Here is an 11,985-nt window from a genome sequence, read left to right on the forward strand (position 1 = left end):
TTTGGATATATACCCAGGAGGGTAATTGCTGGACCATATGGTTGTTCTATTTTTAATTTTTTGAGGAACCTTTGTACTGTTTTCCATAGTGGCTGCACCAATTCACATTCCCGCCAACAGTGTACTAGTGTACCTTTTCTCCATGTCCTTGCCAACACTTATTATTTCTTGTCTTTTTGATGATAGTCATTCTGACAGGTGTGAAGTGGTATCTCATTGTGGCTTTGATTTGCATATCCCTCATGACTAAAGGTGTTGAGCATTTTTTCATGTGCCTATTGGCCATCTGTATGTCTTCTCTGGAAAAATGTCTATTTGGATCCTCTTCATGTTTCATAATCAGGTAGTTTTTATCTTTTCATATTGAGTTGTATGAGTTCTTTATATTTTTTTCAATATTAATCCTGTGTTGGATATATCGTTTGTGACTATCTTCTTTATTCAGTAGATGGGCTTTTCATTTTGTTGATGGTTTCTTTCACTTTACAGAAGCTTTTTAGTTAGATGTAGTCCATTTTTTTTGTTTGTTTTCTTTTCCTAAGGAGACAGATTAAAAAAAATACCGCTAAAAACTATGTCAAAAAGCATACTGCCTATATTTTCTTTGAAGAGTTTTACAGTTTCAGGTTCTTACATTTAGATTTTTAATCCATTTTGAGTTTATTTTTCTACATGGTGTGAGAAAATGTTCTAATTTTGTTCTTTTACATGTAGCTTTCCAACTATCCCAACACCCTTTGTTGCAGAGACTGGCTTTTCCTCATTATATATTCTTGCCCCATTCATTGTAGGTTAATTGACCACATGTGCATGAGTTTATTTCTGGGATTTCTATTCTGTTCCATTGACCTATTTATCTGTTTTTGTGCCAGTACCATACTGTTTGGATTACTCTAGCTTTCTAGTGTAGCCTGAAGCCAGGGAGCATGATACCTCCAGCTTTGTTCTTTTTCTCAAGATTAACTATTTGAGGTCTTTTGTGATTTCATATAAATTTTAGAATTATTTTTCTAGTTATGTGAAAAATGTGTGTTTATTGATAGGAATTGCAATAAATTTGTAGATTGTTTTGAGTAGCTGGGACATTTTAACAATATTAATTCTTCCAATCCATAAACATGGGATATCTTTCCATTTATTTATATTGACTTCTATTGCCTTCATCAATGTGTTATAATTTTCTGAGTATAGGTCTTTCATCTCTTTGGCTAAATTTACTCTTAGGTGTTTTATTCCTTTTGATGCAATTGTAAATGGGATTGTTGTCTTGATTTATATTTCTGATAGTTTATTATCAGTATATAGAAAGGCAACAGACTTCTAAATATTAATTTTGTATCCTGCAACTTTACTGAATTTATTTATTAGTTCTAACAGGTTTTTTTGTGAAGTCTTTAGGGTTTTTTTTTGTATATAGTATCGTGTAATCTGTAAATAGTGACAGCTTTATTTCTTCCCTTCCAATTTGGATACCTTTTCTTTTTCTTGTCTGATTGCTGTCACTAGGACTTCCGACACTATGTTAAATAGGAATGGCAACAGTGGGCATCCTTGTCTTGTTTATGATCTTGGAGGAAAAGATTTCAGTTTTTTTGGCCAATGAGTATGATGTGAGCGTGGCTTAGTCATGTATGGCCTTTATTATGTTGAGGTATGTTCCCTCTATACCCACTTTGTTGAGAGTTTTTATCATGAATGTATGTTGAATTTTGTCAAATACATTTTATGCATACATGAGATGACCATGTAATTTTTATCCTTTGTTTTGTTAATGTGTTGTATCACATCACTTGATTTGTGAATATGAATTCATCCTTTAATCCATGGAATAAATCTCACTAGATTGTGGTGTAAGATCCTCTTTATGTATTGGTGAATTCAGTTTGCTAATATTGTGTGGAGGATTTTTCCATGTAGTTTATCAATGATATTGGCATGTAATTTTCTTTTTTTTAGTGTCTTTTTCTGTTTCTGGTATTGGGGTAATGCTGGCCTTGTAGAATGAGTTTCAAAGTGTTCTCCCTACATCAACTGTTTGGAGTAGTTTGTGAAGAATAGGTATAACTTTTCCTTAAGTATTTGGTAAAATTTCCATATGAACCTCTCCATATAATGTCATGGAGAGTAGATACCCACCCTACAAATCACATGCGCTCCATCTATTTACCCAGCTCCTTCTGAACCCCTGGCAACCACTGACCTTTTTACTGTCTCTATAGTTTTGCCTTTTTCAGAATGTATATAGTTGGATTCACACAGTATATGGTCTTTCCAGACTGACTTCTGTAACTTAGCAATATGCCTTTAGGATTATTCTATTTATTGCTTGGCTTGGTAGTTCATTTCCTTTTTTTCTTAACCTGAATAATATTCCTATATTATATATATATACAATATATATGTATTATATAATATATATAGATATATAGATTCTGTATAATCACAGATATTTCTCCACCTATTGAAAGACATCTTAGTTGTTTCCAGTTTTAGGAGCAATGGGTTTTTGATAGTTCTCGTCAAGCTGAGTTAAAATCTCAAACACTTGTCAGATAGCTTATTCACAAATAGACACAAGATTTCTTAGTAGTTAGACTTGAATAGAGAAAGAGGCGGTTGAACAGTCTTCTTCAGGTTACAGAAGACCTCTTCACAGTTGAGTTCCCCAGGATAGGGTCTCTTACTGAGGGGAGTGTCAATTCATAAAGAGGTGTTTCTGTCTAATAAAACTTGCACCCATTGTCTGCAAATATTCAGTTAAAACCAGACAACTCTCAGTTGTCTTTTGTGAGGGGTCTAGGATATGTTTGAATTGTCTTTATCAGAAAAGAAGTTTTTCCTCTCCTGAAATGGGTGTACTCTAAATAATGGACTGTATTTTGGCAAAATTATAACTTATATTTGAAATTTTATGCCTCCTTTTTGATAAGGCTGGGGTAAGTCAATGGAATCCTTTTACAGGCTTCCTTGTTCTTTGAACAAAGTAAATTATCATTGTATTATGATATTATGTATTATGAAATTATCATTATACATTGTATTAAGAACTGAATCAGAAGGGAAATTTAGACCTTTTAAGTGATGATCCAGAACCAGGGAAAAATAGAAGGGGGTTCCAATGTACTCCAGGGGCATGACTGTCCAGGTATATTATTGTCCTCCTCAGGTGAAGGCGAAAAGGTATTGACTGTCTTGGTCTAGAAACACATTGAAAGAGGCAGAGGAGAGATTCATTAGAGTGAAGCAAGTGGCTTCATGTGGAATTGATGATAAAACGGTTTCTGGGTAAATTTTTGTCAGGAAGTGAGGTATACCTATTTTATTGATGGCCTTAAGGTCTCGAACAAATCAAAATCCTTGTCTGTTTGGCTTCATTTCTTGCTGGATGAGAGTGTTACAAAGGGAGTGCATGGGAAGACCTTTGTAGAAGGCATTCAACTATACATTTCACCTCTTCTTTTGGCATCAAGGGATATTGTGGGAAGTTTGGGTAATGGTTTTGTAGAATGTATCTGAACTTTAATAAGTTCTGCTCCCATTATCTTTTCTACGTCAGTGAAATTTCTAACTCATAAAGGTCAGATTTTGTGTCAAGACATTTATCTGGAGTATCTATCAAATATAATGCGGAATGTAAAGGTATATTCACACCAGATACACCTGATTATGAATAGAGAGCTCCTCTGAAAACTCAAGAAATAGTCCCTCTGGTGTGCTTCTAATGAACAGTTCTATGTGTAAAGTTAAGTTCTACCTTGTTAGATTGGCAAGTGTGTTGTCATGGAGCAGGAAGGAATGTTTTCAGTCAGAGGGCTCAAGGGTTACATATAAAGGCTGAGAGACAGGGAAAATCTGTGCCTTATTTGAAATACTGATCACGTGTGTGGGACGTTTATGCCAAGGAAGAGGCCGAGCAAAGGTGGCAGGGCTTGTTATAGAAAGAGTAGCAGTTGCATTGATTTTTATTGGAAATGTTTCAGGTATGATTTTTAGGAGACTTTGCCCAACTTTTCAGGCTTGTTATTGAACCCTTAGGTTTATTGTGGTAAGAGAGACCTGCAGGTCCTTTCCTGGGTCAGTCCAGTCTGCTTTGCCATCCAGAATGAGCATTGGGCAGTTTGACCAATATGTGTATGAGTGATTTGTGTCAAGACAATTCTGGGGCTTATGCACCCGACAGAATGCTAAATTCTTCTCTGAATATTTGCTGGTGTTGTCTGAATTTAGAGACATTTTTACAAATAGCTCTTAATTCAGCTCAGGTCCAAGGTTTAAACTCTGAAGTTGTCTGGTGCATGGGGGTGGATCTTCAGAGGCAGCTAGCATTTTGGGTTCTTGGGAGGTTTGTTGGGCAAAGGCAGGGGACCTGGAAAAGGGGAATTAAAAGACGAGTCAGTGGAATTTCAGAAGGAGAGAGAATGGCAGGAGATGAGGCAGAGGGAGATCTGGGAAAGGCAACTGGAGGACTTAATAGAGAAATAAGTCTAGTTGTTTTTCAAATTGGTCATTAGCTTTGGCCAGAGAATTTTTTTTTTTTTTTGCGGTATGCGGGCCTCTCACTGCTGTGGCCTCATCCGTTGTGGAGCACAGGCTCCGGACGTGCAGGCTCAGCAGCCATGGCTCTTGGGCCCAGCCGCTCCGCGGCATGTGGGATCCTCCCGGACCGGGGCACGAACCTGTGTCCCCTGCATTGGCAGACGGACTCTCAACCACTGCACCACCAGGGAAGCCCCAGAGAATGTTTTAATGAAGCAGCTTTTGACTCAGAGTTTTGTTTGGAAGCCTCCTTATACCAAATCAAAATATGCTGCCCATTGAAACTGAGAAATCTTCTCCCCTTCTTATCGAAGGAGCCTCTCAAATGCACAATTTTGTTCAAGCCAAATCTCCTTAGTGAAGCTATGAGGAGTTGAGTGAGATGACATGTAAGAAGCAGGCATCTTTCCTGGAAGAGTAGAAGCTCTGCACTTAAACTACCCCATAAGAGCTGGCAATGGTGGATAAATGAGGTGCTTGTACATCTCATGACTTAGGCCCCAATGTGACTTCTCTGAATGCAGACTCCAGAGCCTCCACCACCTGACACCAAAGAGAACACTCTTTCTGGATTAAAGCCAAACTTTCAGGGCAAAAGAAAATTAGGAGAAGAAAACCTCATTTGGTTTTATTGAATACCCACTGCAAAGTGTGTGCAAATGGATGCCAGTCTGATGAGAATGGAGTTCTGCCATTTGCAGCAACGTGGATGGACCTAGAGTGTATTCTGCCTAATGAAATTAGTCAGACAGAGAAAGACATATACTCTATGCTATCACTCATATGTGGAAGCTAAAAAGTAAAACAAATAAATGCATAGAATAAAACAGAAACAGACTCACATATAATGAGAACAAAGTAGTGGTTGTCACCGGAGAGAGGGGAGAGAGGAACAAGATAGGGTAGAGGACTGAGAGATTAAAACTACTGTGTATACAGTAAGTAAGGAACAAGGACATATTGTACAGCAGAGGATTTGTATCCATTTTTTGTAATAACGTTAACTGGAATATAATCTATAAAAATATTGAATTATTTTGTTGTGCACCAAAAACTAATATTGTAAATCAACTATACTTCAAAAAAACAAAAGAAAAAGAAAGGGATGACCCTATTGACTATACCAGTCAACCTGGATATGTTACTTGAAGTAATATCCAATAAAAAAGATTAAGGAGGGACTTCCCTGGTGGTGCAATGGTTAAGAATCCGTCTGCCAATGCAGGGGACACGGGTTCGAGCTCTGGTCTGGGAAGATCCCACAAGCCACGGAGCAACTAAGCCCATGCACCACAACTACTGAGCCTGTGCTCTGCAGCCCGCGAGCCACAACTAGTGAAGCCTGCGTGCCACAACTACTGAAGCCCACACGCCAAGAGCCCATGCTCCCCAACAAGAGAAGCCACCACAATGAGAAGCCCGCACACCACAACGAAGAGCAGTCCCCGCTCATCCCAACTAGAGAAAGCCCGCACACAGCAACGAAGACCCAACGCAGCCAAAAATAAATGAATAAAAAAATTTATTTTTAAAAAAGATTAAGGAAAAATAAAATGTAAGAGGCTTGTGGAAAAAAAAGAGACATACTCTCATTATTTGGAGCGATCTTTATCAGTCAAGCAAGAGAACCTACAGAGAAGTGGTTACAGAAATTACATAATTTTGCTGGATATCAGACCAATATAAGAGCAAATTATTTCTATATGCTAGTAGTAATGTACAAAACCTATTTGGGATCTTAGAAGTATAAAACACAGAATCTTTAGAATTACAAACTTTTCCAGGACAAGAGAAATATATTAAAAGCATATAAGAAGAATGGAAAACAGTTGGCTCTTTTGGGAAAATACCACCCCAAACCCAGCAATAAAGTTAAACCATTTGCCAACCTGCTCATTCACAAAGAGGGGGCGCCTGATCATTGTTCCCCATCCTGTGTTCTGTATCCAACAAAGATTTGTCCACATACAACTACTGGCTAGATTCCCCCAAAGGGGCTCGAGCTGCCATCCAGAAACGGTCAAACTGGGTAGAGGGTTGTTGTAAACTGGTCTGGACACTAGGTCCAAACCCCTGTAAACAAAACAAATTTAGCAATTACTCTATTAAGGGGGTTGGGGGGACCAGCGGTATGGGCAGTGGTAGGGTGCCCAGAAAAGGATGGCTTTTTAGAGAAAAGTGCTGGCGCTTAGGTTTGAAGCGAATGGGAGTGGGGTAGAGCTGCTTAAGGGTGCCCTCCCTAGAGAAAATCTAAGGAGCACTCTGGCTGTCGGAAAGCAGACTGTATTTCAAGCGGCTTTTCTTTGCCCGGGTGAGCTTCCTTTCAGGTGTTTTAGTCAGTCACTGATCAGAATTCTGCAGTGCAGCCTGCATCCATAAAGCATCTGTTCATATGATTCTTACAGTGTGTGCAAGGTACACACAGCCAATATCAGAAGACTCTCTCCTGGTCCCCGTTGAGTTGGCCAGGAATTGTGGGAGGCAGTTGATTAAGGGAACAGGCATTTCCGGATCTTGCGTGGGGGACCATGAGGGCGCTGGGGACGCTGGTGAGGACCTGGACTTGGAGAGGGAGGTAGAGGTTGGAGTGGTGAGCCAGGGAAGGGCTCTGGAAGGTGCAAGTCCAGGTTGTCGTCGTGGTGAGGAGAGCGTCTCTCTGGACTAGTGTTGGGGGTCCGAGGGGACGGCTCTGAGACTTGGCCCAACAAGTGGAAGCCAGACATGCATCCAGCCGAGGGGCGGAGCGCAGCGACTGAGACTGCAGCAGCATCTGTACCAGCCGGCAGGAAGTCGGCGTCAGCATCCGCGTCCTCCTCGTTGACCTCTTCTTGGCAGGCGATCTCTGGGACAGCTGCGCACAAGAATCCCGGCTCCGGGGCCATGTACTCCCCGGGAGGGCTCAGGAAAGCGCCCCGTCCCAGGCCCTGTCCCCACGGGCCTTCCACACCCGGGCCCAGGAGGGCCGCAGGGACCAGCATGAGGATGTGATCTCCGAGAGACACTTGCAGCACGGACGTTGGCTCGGACTCCAGCAGCAGGTCGACGTCGTCCAGGGGCACGTGCAGGGCACAGCCGGCGGGCAGGACCACCACGAAGATGAGCGTGTCCACGGTCGGGGGCCAGGTCAGGTTGTCCAGGCTGGACGCCGCCCTGGACTTGGATTCGGGGCCCGCGGGCTCCTCCGTTCGCCGGCGCTTGGCAGGGCCCGGTCCTCCGGGATGCGGTCCCCACCGGTCCGCAGGGGAGGCGCTGGGGCTGCGGGGCCGGCTGCCCATCTTCTCAATGTGGCCGCGGGCCTGGGGCCTGGCAGTAGGCGAGGAAGGGCTGGGTCCTGCAGGCAGTGACAGATCGGTTTGACAGGTGAGGCCGAAGCAGGGCGGTGGGGCGCAGGACTGCGGGACGAAAGAGGAGCCTTCGGAGCTCTGGGGGCGCCTCTCGGGATCCCTCAGTCCTGGCTTCTAGGGGAGCTGCTGGGCTCGGCTTTGCTTGTGTGAATCTTCAGGCCCTCACGTGAACTGGTTTGCGCAGGAGTGGGCCGAGGATGTTGGGAGCGACGCCGGCGGAACCTGAGTCGCAAAGCATCCTCACGCTAAGCTCCGCCCCCTCCTAGGCTCCGCCCCTAGAAGTGGAGGCCTCTGTGTTGCCCAGTAGCCCCGGCTGTGGTGGATAGTTTACTCTAGAGAAATACTTCCATGGGCCTCAAGGGGGCGGAGCAATCGTGCCGCTCTAGGACTAGGCTTCCTGGGTCGAGTTCCTGGCTTTCCTTGCGTTGACCTCAGATACGGAAAACCTTAACCGGAAAACTTATTCAAGTTCAAGTCCCACCAGTGGAGCGCTGCACCAAGACAGTGAGATGTAGTTCCCTCGTCCCCTGAGACCTCGCCCTGGAAGTGACCTTTTAACTTCTTTTGGTCCAATAGTGAGGTGATTTTTTTTTAACATCTTTATTGGGGTATAATTGCTTTACAATGGTGTGTTAGTTTCTGCTTTATAACAAAGTTTATCAGTTATACATATACATATGTTCCCATATCTCTTCCCTCTTGCGTCTCCCTCCCTCCCACCCTCCCTATCCCACCCCTCCAGGCGGTCACAAAGCACGGAGCCGGAGCCGATATCCCTGTGCCATGCGGCTGCTTCCCACTAGCTATCTACCTTACGTTTGTTAGTGTATATATGTCCATGCCACTCTCTCGCCCTGTCACAGCTCACCCTTCCCCCTCCCCATATCCTCAAGCCCGTTCTCCAGTAGGTCTGTGTCTTTATTCCTGTCTTACCCCTAGGTTCTTCGTGACATTTTTTTCCTTAAATTCCATATATATGTGTTAGCATACGGTATTTGTCTTTTTCTTTCTGACTTACTTCACTCTGTATGACAGACTCTAGGTCTATCCACGTGAGGTGAATTTTTGGATGACATCCTTAAGCCTCTCCTTACCTGTGATGTCAATGACTGTCAGATCCCTGAAGATGGTTGCCAAGAGAAGGTGTGGCTCGACTGCCTAACCAGTGTTAATAGGAGAAAACATCCAATAATGATTCTGGAATAGGTAATACTTTCATATGGTTGGAGAGGAAGGTGAAACATCTCCCTCCCTGTCCTTTAACCACGTGATTGCTCACTTTGGCCCTTTTTACAAAATAGCTTATATATTCTCATTTTGAGGGCCACATAGCATTCCTTTGTACTGAATTCCATTTAAATCAGGCTTCTCTCGATGGGTGTTCAAGCTACTGGTTTGTGAATTGGCAGACACTGGCCTTCTCTGGCCAATTGGTGTGAAATGCAGATTCTTTGCTGCATCGCAGAACCACTGCTCAGAATGCCTGGAGTCATGGGCGTAGGAATTCTCCTTAAGCACCTCCACAAAGATTCTGTTTTGTGAGGAAGTTTAAGATCACTGCATTTGTTTTCATTCAGCATTTGAGGGGTTCAGGAATAGGGCGGTTTATGGTTGAGGTCACATCCCAGCCTGTTAGTGACAGTCATGAAGGGAACTCAAACTTCCTGGGCCTGCCTTGAGGGGTTTCCCCTACACTCCTGGCCTGCATCCACTCTCCTGGCTGCACTTCCGGTGTTTCAGCCACGGGCCAAGAAATTCCCCTGCTTAGGTCAGGATGCTGGCTGGGGGAACTTACGGGGCTGTACACTGGCATAGGGGGCCGTGCCAGGAACCTGAGTTCTCGTGGGGTGAATGTGGATGCCACTGGCACCTTCCTCTATGTTCCCAGGTGATGGGAGCCGTTGCTGTGTGCCTGTTGTTTGGACAGAGGGCGGGGTGGGGAGATGTTGGGGAGCTTGCAGGAAACAACTACTTTTGTCCTGGAGAATTCTGTCGGCGAAGCTTGAATATCCCATGGTCGGGGAATGTTCAATGGGGGCTCCATTCAGGAGAGTGAGTGTGAACATGCTGTGTTTTAGGGGCCAAAAGGAGGAACCCAAACTTGGCCAGGACACAGGGTGGGGCTAGGGGCTGTTGGCCTGGCCAGGGATGGGGCCCTGAACGTGGCGGCTCCTGTCCCAGCCTGGTGCCACCTCTTGTCCACGGCTCTCCTGACCTCAGTAGTCTCACATCTGGGCTCATCATTGTCCTGGGCCCTGTGAATCCTCACTGTGAGCTCCCCTCCCAAGGGAATGTGGTCCTGTCCTGAGACAAAGGCAGTTACCGGGGGCCTGGCATAGTCGCACCTGATTTCCTCCTCTGGTCAGCCCCTTTCTTTCTTTCTTTCTTTTTTTTAATTGGCCGTGCGGCGAGGCCTGCTGGGATCCTAGTTCCCCGACCAGGGATTGAACCCGTCCCCACTGCAGTGAACGCTTGTAGTTCTAACCACTGGACCACCAGGAAATGCCCATGGTCAGGCACGGGCAAGTCATTTCACCTTCGCCAACCTTAGTTTCCTTACATGTGAAACGGGGAGAATGCCATCCACTCTGCAGGGGGGTTGTGAGATAATGTATGTAAAATGTTCTTGGAACACAGTAAGTGCTTAGTAAACAGTAACTATTTACTGTTTATGATGTTATAATCAGTCTTTCCCACTTGACATTGTCAGCCCTGTTCCCATCATCTTGAACAGTGCCTGGCATGTAGCCAACATGCAGTGAATGGTAAACAATATCATTATCATCATCATCACCCTAAAAAGGGGTCTGATATGCTAGAAAGTACTGGTCCAGGTGTTTTCAGGAGATAACATCTATAAAATTGAGGAATTGCTTGCCAAGCACCAGATCAGATATCTTTCCTTCTGCCTTATTTTTGTTTACTCTAAGATGTCCAAAGACTGTCAGGATGGATTATCAGGCCCACTCATTGGCCTTTCTTGGTGTCATTCCAACCTGACTATCGAATGAATATGAACTGCTTGAACCACTGTAGGGGCGGAATTAGCAAATAAATCCCGGTTCTGGGTAGGTTACAAGATGGCTGCCGATCGTCCATCTGTTGAGGGCTATTCTGCTATCCCCCTAGAATGCATAACTAGCTTTTTTTTTTTTTTTTTTAGTGGGCATAACTAGCTTTAAAAAATTCCTATTTATGTTTATTCACTTTAGGAAAAATACCTGAATACATATTTTAGAATATCTAAACAGCACAGTTAAAGCTGGAGCTCCCTTCAACTCCCCACAAACTCCCAGTCCTGTATTGATGTGAAGAGATCCTTTTCTATGGACTTACAAACATAACACAGGGGACTTGTTTTCTTCCCGAATGGCAAAGCATTGTGGGTCTTTTTCTGCAATATGTTTGAACTTATTCAGTTTGGTATTGTCATCCACAAAGTACATTATCCCTGTGTCTTTAATTGGAGAGACCTTTTCCAACATGCAAAACAGGCTTTTACATGAAAATGTTGTATAAGAAAAGGCAGCTTCAAACATCTCTTGTACAGCAACACCTTTGTCTTTGCCTGAAGCAGAATGAGGTACTGGCCCACTCACTCTCTGCTTACCTCACAGTAATACTGGTAATTCTGGTATATTATGTTGTGCTTTCTTTACTTCCTGAACATGTTACTGAGTGGTGAATTGCATTGAATTAGTGATGCTATCCCAATGATTTGATACGATGATGGCCTGTGTTGTCCCACGATTATTAATCATTTACTATTTTAAGAATGACAAAACTGTCATTGAAGTAGTTATTTGGGCTTTTAAAGGCTGAGGCTGAAGCCAAATGCAGTTTTTTTTTTTTTTTTTTTTTTTTTTAACCAAGGACTTTAGCTTCTGTGTTATAAGTGACAGACAGTGATTTCTGTATCTTAATTGTGAATTCAGCTTTCTTATGGAATTCTCTTATTTTTTTCAGTTATTTTTTTAGTTTTACAATCATATGGTTTGCAAATGGTCTTATTTTTCTTCCCTTTAAGATTTTAAACATCTAATTTCTTTCTCTTGTCTGATTTTGTTGGCTAGTATCACCAGTACAATGTCAAATATTATTGGAA

The 11,985-nt window shown here is 43.3% G+C and overlaps 1 protein-coding gene across 1 annotated transcript; it reads right to left on the reverse strand.

Moving 5' to 3' along the window:
- Nucleotides 1–7,025: 7,025 nt before the first annotated feature.
- LOC132424453 (proline-rich protein 23C-like) lies at nucleotides 7,026–8,118 on the reverse strand. The gene is made up of 2 exons (XM_060010169.1): nucleotides 8,047–8,118; nucleotides 7,026–7,928 (listed from the first exon to the last, which is right to left on the reverse strand). Exons 1-2 carry the CDS (start codon nucleotides 8,116–8,118, stop codon nucleotides 7,026–7,028), a joined length of 975 nt encoding a protein of 324 aa, XP_059866152.1.
- Between the last annotated feature and the right edge of the window lie 3,867 nt (nucleotides 8,119–11,985).

This window comes from Delphinus delphis, chromosome 4 (assembly GCF_949987515.2).
Source record: "Delphinus delphis chromosome 4, mDelDel1.2, whole genome shotgun sequence".
Classification (NCBI taxonomy): domain Eukaryota; kingdom Metazoa; phylum Chordata; class Mammalia; order Artiodactyla; family Delphinidae; genus Delphinus; species Delphinus delphis.

What these genes read in the sequence shown, in the direction of transcription:
- LOC132424453 (XM_060010169.1), bottom strand. Translation starts at nt 8,118, where the DNA reads ATGCTTTGCGACTCAGGTTCCGCCGGCGTCGCTCCCAACATCCTCGGC. An exon ending in TCCTGCGCAAACCAGTTCAC is followed by an intron (nt 7,929 to 8,046) that starts GTGAGGGCCTGA and finishes TTCGTCCCGCAG; the next exon opens with TCCTGCGCCCCACCGCCCTG.